This window comes from Monopterus albus, unplaced genomic scaffold, assembly GCF_001952655.1.
Source record: "Monopterus albus unplaced genomic scaffold, M_albus_1.0 scaffold46.1, whole genome shotgun sequence".
In the NCBI taxonomy this organism is placed as follows: Eukaryota; Metazoa; Chordata; class Actinopteri; order Synbranchiformes; family Synbranchidae; genus Monopterus; species Monopterus albus.
Genome location: NW_018127926.1, coordinates 1,829,121 through 1,838,767, shown reverse-complemented (window position 1 = coordinate 1,838,767; position 9,647 = coordinate 1,829,121). Strand labels below are relative to the sequence as shown.

The 9,647-nt window shown below is 40.2% G+C and overlaps 1 protein-coding gene across 1 annotated transcript in view; it reads left to right on the top strand.

The window, feature by feature from the left end:
• The first annotated feature begins 5,616 nt into the window (after positions 1-5,616).
• bace2 (beta-secretase 2) overlaps positions 5,617-9,647 on the top strand; it is a 10,810-nt gene continuing 6,779 nt past the window's right edge. The window contains exon 1 of the mRNA XM_020600283.1: positions 5,617-6,210. Coding sequence (XP_020455939.1) covers positions 5,917-6,210 — 294 coding nt within the window. The 5' untranslated portion in view covers positions 5,617-5,916. The remainder of the gene's footprint in view (positions 6,211-9,647) is intronic.

Genomic DNA, 9,647 nt, shown 5'->3' with positions numbered 1-9,647 from the left:
CTGCCCTGGAGCTCCCCTCTTTTTTTATTATGGGGGTGGGGCAGGGAACATGTACACACATCAGCCTTTTGCAAAAACACCATGCGCTTGTGTGCACAGTATGTGCATAGTACGTGCACGCAGAGCACAACAGATACAGTGCTGGTGGGCGGGTAGTGGGAGGCTGGGAAGATGCAGATTGCATGCTATGAAACTGATAGATAGCTGTAAGAACAGAGGGACACAGTCAAGCGCAAAGGAGACTCAATACCGCACCGAAAGGTGAGTCAGTGCACCAGCCTTCATGTGACTATTACTTCGGACTGGAATTTTTGCTCTGCCTGCTGTGGGAGAAAAGAAACATGGTAGAGTGTGAGACACTGTACTTTTTTGTATGGGAAAACAACAGAAATACAGAATTCTTGTCTCTGCAATGAGCATCACAAATATGGTTTGTTTGTGAAACTAATTTGCTTGTGAGAGATGAGATGTATCTGATCTCTATCCACTCTGGAGCCCTAAGAGCCAGGTTCAGCCTTTCTAATTGGCTATCCCCTTTGGAGAGGCCCATCCTAATGATGAAATAAACTCCAGGTGTTATACCTGATATAACCTCTGCAAGTCACAGGGGGAGTGTGACACATACTGTATTGTATGCACACACACCTGCTCCATCTGTCTACTCTACAATTAACACCATCGGGCCAATATACTGTATGTCACCATTCTCACAGCAAAGTCAAAGTAAAGTTCTTTAAACTGCCTCCAACTCATTTATTCAGATCTGGATTGGAAACCAGAGCCAGTCAGTTTTATGCATGAACCTGACTCTAACACATCAAATTGGTTTACTTGTAGGTATTTTTTCTGTGCTTTAGCAATGTTTAAAAAATATCTGAAACAAATTTCAACACCAAAGTAAACATCTGTTTTTAAACTGGAAGGTCTCACCTGCATGAGACAGTAGCTCTGGAGGGATTCAGATTCATTTTCACAGGTTGAACAAGACGTTATAATTCTTAGGTGGGTCTTGGAATAAATAATTATAAGAACCTTTTATACTGACCCCACAGAGCAGTATCCTAAATGTTGACAATCAGCATCTCAATAATGAGGACGGCTACAGCCCACCACACTCCTGTCTACTATTACTAAAACATATGCACTGTGGCACGCATCAGGTGGGATCAGTGGTATTTGAACAAACACTGATGGCATACTGTATATGCTTGGATGTAAGTGTTAAAGTAACTAGGGAACCTGGTGAAGGTATGAGTAGTGCCTTGAGGCAAGGAGCATGAGGGTTGCAGGGTTCCTGACTCCCACTGCGGCCTGTATAAATGTTAGCCTCCATGACTCGATTAGTGACATGTCACTAATACTCTTTCTATGAATGAACAAACAGATACAGATATACTGCAGAGAGGCAACACTATCACCACAGGGGTGTAGAGCAAGCGTGAATAGTTTGTGAGACTAGTATGAGCCATCCTTAGTCATACTCCCGCCTGTCTGAGCAGGGAGAGTTGCCATATAGATACAAGCAACTGATCTAAAAAACCCAAAATAAATCAAAACCAGCTGTCTGTTTTATATGGCTGGAAACATACAGTGTGGTACTAGTGAATGAGCAGTGATGTGCCCACGCACCTGTTGTCTGGCTCATCCCTCTCGTCGTATCCAGGCTCTCCTCATTTGGGCTGCTCTCCTGCAGTAGCAGCTGTGAATATGTACACCTTGTTAGGGGGCTGACAGTTCTGGCAGTGGGAGAGACAGGGAAGTAGCTTGTTATGGAGAACAAGCTAACTATATGTCAGTCCTTGCTGTGCAGAGAGAGGAAACACAAAAAACAGAAAGAATAAACAAGAGATCTTTACAATACAAAACAACAACAACAACTAAAATTCACGATTCACTATGTCAATTTAAATATTTAAATGTGATGAACTAAAAGCACACTGACCCCCAGACACTGCTATTAAAACAGCATGGTAGACTGGATTTCAAAATTAGATTTGTCTCAGAAACATGTGGCTGAACTGATCATTATGACCTGACCCACTGTAATCCCCATTTGCTGCTCATCCAGTCCTGTCATGGCTGTGCTGTAATTAGCCTGCATTCAATATAACAGTGAAATGTTAACAGATTCTGCAAATCTGTGATCAGTATTATAGACTTACAATGATTGGGCTGTCTATGGGGCTGTTTGTTACAGCCCTGTGTGATCTAAAAACAGCCGAGAGCAGAGGCCACTAAACAGGCAATATCGCTAATTCAAAACTTCATTACACACTTTTTATAGCAAAGCCAGCTAATGTTTGGCTAAACTTGAAAGACCTAAATGTAATGTGGTGCACTGTAATGTAAAATGCAAATTATGGAAATATAATTGGAATAAATACAGAAAATTATTGTGAATGTGATTCATATAAATTTTCTTTTGTTCTCACCATAAAAAAAGAAAAGTTCCACATTATGGGAAATGCAGAAATACTAGAAATGCAAAACACTTTGGTTTTTGTACAATGACATGTCAATTTGTGACCTCTAATTACTTCTGAGGGAGTCAGGATATCTGTTTTCCCCAGTTCCACTCTTAGTGCTACAGGTAAGCTAACTGGCTGCTGGCAGTAGCTTCACATTTACTGCACAGATGTAAAAATGATATTGACTTATAATTATATAATTATATTCTTTTAACCTCTGGCCTCAAAGTCTTCATCACGTTTACATCACACTTACATTGTGGTAATTAGAATTGTTTATTCATATTTCTGCGTGTCGGCCCTGCTATGGACTGGCAACCTGTCCAGGGTGTACCCTGCCTTTGCCCGATTGCTGGCTGGGATTGGCTTCAGCCCCCCCGCGACCCCATTTGGGACTGAGCGGCATAGATGATGAATGAATGAATGAATAAAGAAATATATTTTTGTCTTATTTTGCTGTGTAATTGTGGATCTTTGGTCTTTTTTCTTCCAGGTGTACAGATGTAATAGTTTTCTTGCTTATTGCAGATCGCATGATGGCACTCTATAAAAAAAATAACTCACTGCCAAAATGCATCAACAGTAATGATGAAATGATGAGTCAATCAATTCGTTATTAGAGTGATAAACAATTAACCGCAGTTGTGATAACTCATTTAAGTAATTTATCAAGAAAAAACACAAACTCTCTAATTACAGCTTCTTAAATGTGAGTATTTGGTGATTTTCTGTGGTGCATATCATTGTAAGCTGAATTTTGGGCTCTTCCTCATACAAAAATAAAATGAGGTTGCCTTGGGCCCTGGGAAAGTGCGATGAATTTTATAACATTTCACACATTAAATGATTAAGCAATGAATAAATATAAATCAACACATCAATCAACAATTAAAGCCTTCATTAGTCACAGCCGTTTTCAGCAGGTTTGTCAGCCTGTTAATTGTAAGTAGAATTATCCAAAAATAATCAAGATATGAGATGGGAATTTTCCTACTATCTTAAAACTGTTTAACTTTACAATTTAAAATATTAGATTAGCAAGATATTGTGCTTATTAGTTGACATCATGTTCTTATTTCTGTGTCAAGACAAAAACATGTAGCAGAAACAGCTGCTGAGCAGCTTCAAAATCAACTCACACTGTTAGTCTTAAATTACACAAACCAGATCTAATCCATAAATATAATCAGTGACAAAAAAGTAAAAACCCTAAAACTCTGTGATTAGGTGGAGCTGGTGGTGTGTTGTTAAGGCAAAGGAGGAGTGGGTGCACATGAAACACAATATCTCCTCCTCTCTCATCAGCTGTAATAATCACAGATCTGAGGATTAATTACCAATGTCCCAGTAAAGGAGCTCTGTGTTGCCAGATGTGGAGCCACTGGCTGTCCTAAGATGACTAATGTGTTCACACACAGATGATGCTACTGCATCCTCAGACAGGATAAAGCCTCAGGAATGGTGTGGGGTGCCTTGCTGTGGCCAGCTGTGGCACTGCAGGACAAAAATGCATGGCCGCATGAACACTGAATCAACAAATGCAACACAAGCACATTAATAAAATATAACCACCACAAATGCTACTAAGTAATGAAAGTGATGCAGGGGCAATTGTGGCATTATTCACATTTCTTGGACAAATCACAGTGGGTCAACTGTAGCCAACAATAACACTTTGTTTAATGAAAATGCATTATCATTAACAGAGAGCTTTAACTAAGTTAACTTCTAAAAGGCTGCTACATTAAATTAATTTGATCTGTCTGGTCATTAATATTTGATTGATAACATATTTCATTTCTTTGATATCTATTAATATTTATGATACATTTGCAGCTCTGTTTCCTGGAACAAAGCAAGTGCATACTATGTGTCATAATCAACTTTATATGACAGCTTTTAATGGCTTGATTCATTATTAGTTAGTACCAGATAAATAATCAGTGCCTTCCAGCATCCCCTTGTGTTTACTTTCAGGCCAAGGAAGTAAAGTCACGGGGTAAAAAAAACAGGAATTGTGCTTAAATGGGTCATTCACAAGACCCAGTGCATGACAGGCAATACACCAAAAAGGGGACTTTTTTCTGGTTGTAGTCTTACTAGGCCTTATTCAGGTTATTGTAAGTAGCTATAGTGGTTAACTTCAATGAGAAAGACAACAAGGGGGATGGGGTGAACATGTGACACTGTAACAGTGGGCTCATGAGGAATTTAGAGTGAGACAGTGGTTGTCTCTCTGTGAAACAGGCAGCATGGAGAAGGCCTGTATCATCAGTCTTGCCTTATCATCTTCTTCCACTTTCCTTGCACTATTAATGTGGCAGAATATTTTTATTCCCATTATCTATACAAGAACTGTTATTATTCTTCATATTGTAGCGGACAGTCACAGAGCAGTTGCTGCTTGTGTATAAAAAAAAAAAAAAACCATAACTCAAACTTTACATGTCATCATGTTAAGCATACAGCATGTACAGAGCAATACAGAGAAATTCTGAAATATGAATAGTAGCCTACTGACTTGAAAATGTAATGATTCAAAAAGCATTAACAATTAAAAAGCATTAAGAATTAAAAGAAATTTTAAGAAAAACCATATAATTCATCTACAAAAATGTATGCACAATTTGACATACGAATAGCCTAGGTGGCATTAAAGCCGTATGACAAGGTATCAAAAACACGCAGGACTGCAACTCTTCGAGCTTGTTTTTAAAGTAATAATAAATATTTTATAGCTTTTGCATTTCAACTCTGATGAAACTAAGTCTCTGAAACAAAAACACTGGAACATACGGATATCTCCTTACGCTCATGAAAAAACACACACCTCATCTGTCTGTCCGGCGTGTTTGTCCACACATGGATCTTTCCCCAAGTATGCAGGAAGTGGTGGCCACAGCAGTCAAGGGGGCGAAAACGGCTAAGCCAGAGTGCCTTCAAAATAAAAGATGAGCCTAGTTCTGAATGAAAACAATAGGAAGACAAAATCGTGTCACAAAACTAAAGTTGTAAAATATTAATTAGATAATACGTGTGATTTATATTATGTAGCAACAAGGAATGACAAGCACCCAATTTTGTTTGGCTTCATTCCAATCGCAAAGCTACTACATACTATGTTTTTAAGAAAAAAACAATAACCGGAAGTTACATTTAAATTTTGGCTAGCTTACTCACGGCTTATAGTTGGAGAACGGAGTGCTTGGAGACAAAAGAGATTGACCCCTGTCCGAGTCTAGATACGCGTGTTTTGTGACACATATTGCGTTACATTATTTCAGTATGTTTAGTTTGTTTTTGACATTGGGCAAGGCAGCATAATGGTGGTTAATGCGGCGCAGGTGATACGATAATGGCTAAACTGAAAACTTAAGGAGAAAACTTTGAAAAGGAGTTGGAGTCTTCCCAGACATTCTCCGTTAATACTGTAAAAACGAAAGCCACCATGGCATCCACTGCTTCGGTTTTAATGTGGGCATTTGCTGTTAGTTTATGCTTCGACGTGTCCATGTGTTACTTTTCCATACCGATGAAAGTATACACAGGGAAGTTCGGTGTCTCGTCGGATGTGAATTTGACTGCTCTTCTGCAAGTATCGTCATCGTCTAATGGGAACGGGCTGTCTCTGGCCTCTGATCCGACCGGTACAGTGAGCTTTCTCGACATGGCAAACAACTTGTATGGGGACTCTGGGAGAGGCTATTACATAGAAATGTCAATCGGAACCCCTGGTCAAAAGGTAATGTATCCTGAACACCGGTAAAGCTAACGTTAGCTAAGTTAGCGTTAGTTACATCGGTTGTTTTGGTGTGATATCATTTGTACCGTTGGTGTCAAAATGATTAACACCAGACTTAGTTAGAACAAGATGCAAAATTAGTAAACGTAGACCCAAAAAAGTTACAAAGAGATGCAAAATGAGCACAAAAACATGCAAAATAACCTCAGAAAAAAAAACAATAAAAATAACCACAAAGAGATGTGAAACTGTTAAAAAGAGAAGCCAAATAATATTTTTTTAAAAATGGGAAAACGACCAAAAGGAGTCAGAAAACAAGTGGCCAAAGTTAGATATAGTAGATATAGATGCAAAATGATACACAAAATGACCACAAAGACAATAAAATAGCTTGCAGGTGCAAAACAACCACAGATATGCAAAATGACTAGAAAGAGACACGAGTTTCTTTCAGTCTGAGGCTCGTGTCCTTATGGAGTAGGGCGTTGGGCCTTTTACTTGTTTGTGCCCAGTGTCTCATCATAATCTGTCCATGGTTGTAGGCATACTGTACTATCACTAACCTTGTAAAATTAAGTCAGATGTTTATTTCCAGACCCATCAGCAAGCATCAAAGCAGAATAGTGTCATAGCTGTGGGTTGCAGCAGCTGGCTCAAGTCTTTGCAGCCTTGGGGTCTGTGGGTAGACAAAACACCCGCTCACATGCACTCACATGATGCTGCCTGTGAGGACCATGTTTCGTAGCAGGCAGCTGACAGGGATTATGAGGCTCTCAAGGAGCAAAGAGCAGCCCCAGAGCTGTAGAAAACAGCACAAACTCTGGCTCAGGCATATTTTCCTTTGGTTCCATGGAAATGTGCCTGTGTAATTTATTGTCATCATTTCATACTGCTCATTATGTAAAGTGCCTAACAAAATCATATTAATGATTAAGGAGTACTAAATGGTCCCAGGAAATGTGGAAGAGGCATTCTCCCATCGCTATTAAAAATCCATGATGCTTTAGGGTGTTGTAGGTTCACGGTTATGCTGTCCCATTGTGTTGTAAGAAGATGTTTGAATTAGAGCCCTAACCAAAGGTGAATTATTTCATTAGTAACTTGACCTCTTGTTCTTGGGCTTCTCAAGTTAAACAGATCCGAGCTTTTAAGAGCCTTGGGTGGCACAGCTCAGTTTCCCAGGCTCAGAGAGGCTTATCAGTGCTGCCTGCCATTTCAGTGCTTGAGGATAATGCTGCAGTACTTGCCAGAGTACACTTCCCAGACAGGTTTACAACCAGTCCCACAGTTGTGCTTTAGGAAAAGATGTTTAATATATGCTGTTCTGATGGAACACCGCAATGGACAAAATTCCCAAGACTCCTGTGGACTCCTCAGGCTACATTGAGGTCAAGTGGTACACTTCACTTTATCAGGCACAGGTGTGGTTCTTAATTAGTAAGCACTACACAATAGGTAGATGAACAACAGACTTACAATATTATCATCTGATTCTTTCATGATTAATCCTCATTCAAGCAAATTTTAATTTGCTCCAATTGGGGTTCGTTAAGCTTTTCTTGTTTTATCGGAACTGCTACTTTGTGCATGTAGGATCTTTTATGAAAGGAGCAATAATGGTGTCAAAGGTACCTCACCAGTTGATCACTGTTTTTTTTTTTTGCTGCAGCAGCAAACATTTTGTCTTGGTGTAGCAGGAAAAACACAGGTGCAACTAACAAAACAAATGATGGCTCATGTCCATGTTCCCCAGTAAGCCATTCTAGTGAGTCAGCATGCACAAAACCAGGTCTCTGAAATCTATATGAACGGCAGTCATTATTAATGTTTAGTTACACCTGTGTGTTTTGAACCTATGTCTAGTGGGCTAGTAGCTAGTTACTCTATATACGAGGTGTACAGAGACACACCACATCATCACAGTTGTCCATTAATACTTCTTGAATGGGTTGGAAAAAACTGCAGTTACAATTTCAGCTATAGATAGTGGAAACAGTTACAGTATATTTCAGCTTTTACTCTCCTATCCTTTGTCCATGGTTACAGTCAAACCTCCACATCAGTTATTGATGCCAGCAGAGCTCAATTCACTTTGGTTCAGATTGGTTGTGCAATGCCAAAATGTCCTCTAATTCAATACTAGTGAGTTACACTGTCAATATTATTCTGACTAAATGACGATGTGATTACAGGGCCGTGCTGTTAAATGAGGCACTATTCAAATGAGACTCTAATTGCCGCATCTGTTAGCATGTGCACAGCCAGGCTGAGGTGTCGGCTAGAGAGCCTCACATCTGCTAATTGGTACAAACAGGTAGCAGATGCATGTTGCTGCCACAGAGCCACTGCCAATTAAACCATGAATGCTCAACTATAGGTGACTGCAGGCTGCTTCAGCAGCAGGGAAAGGGATTTGCCTGAGGCTCAGATGCTGAGCTGATGGATGGTGGTGTGACTGAGAAAAGACAGTGTAAGGATAAGGAAATGCCCCAGCTCCCCCTCCTTCACCACCCACCAGGTCCTGTATTTTCCACTCTGGCCTGTTTGGCTGGTTCAGACCTGGTGTGAGTGGACTTATGCCATCTGATCAGACCCCGGCCAGTCCACCGAGGAGGAACTGATAAGCCTAACTCTTACAGACAGGCCAACAGGGGCTTCCCAAGCCTCACTGAACTGTACAATGGGACATGGCTGATAATTACAGAATTGTTTCCTAATGACTTCATGCACACCTGAGCATGACAGTGGGGTGTTGTCTATAATTCACGATGCCTTTGGTTATTGAGCATGTCGTGCAGTATAATGATGAACAGACTCCAGTTAGATGTGAGTTATCTGTGATTGGCTTGAGGAACAAAGCTTGAGATAGTTGATTTCTTCTTCTGTTTGGAATGACTTGTTTGGCTGTTAGCACTTAAGCATTTCCAATTGTTCTGCTCTTTCAGAAACAGCAGAGGAATGATGATTCAATTTTGCAGTGACTATTTATTCATGTGCGTGCTTGTGACACCATGGAAGATCCACTGTATAAACCTCTTTGTTGCTGACTCCTCAGGTAGCTGTGGAGTTTTAGGTTTATGACCCCGTCATGGTAAGGAACACTTGGTAGTGAGCATGGCCCTGCTCCACAGTGGAGTGCCTGCTGGCTAATTAGCTCCTGCTTGTCAGCTTGATTCTTGGAAGACAGGATTATCTCAACTGTTGTTAGCTGGTTTCCACATGACACATATGGCTCTATACGTCATACGGTCCAGTCATGTCAAATAGCTCGAGGAGTTCATGTTTGAGTCATAGTTTACACATTAGAGTGATAATATGAGGTGCATAGAGATGTTTGCTCAATGGCTCAATACACCAATTTATGCAATAATGGGTTTTTGCCCCCACATTTTTTTGCACCTGATCCAGTTTTATATGAAAGTTCTACTCAGGTCCAG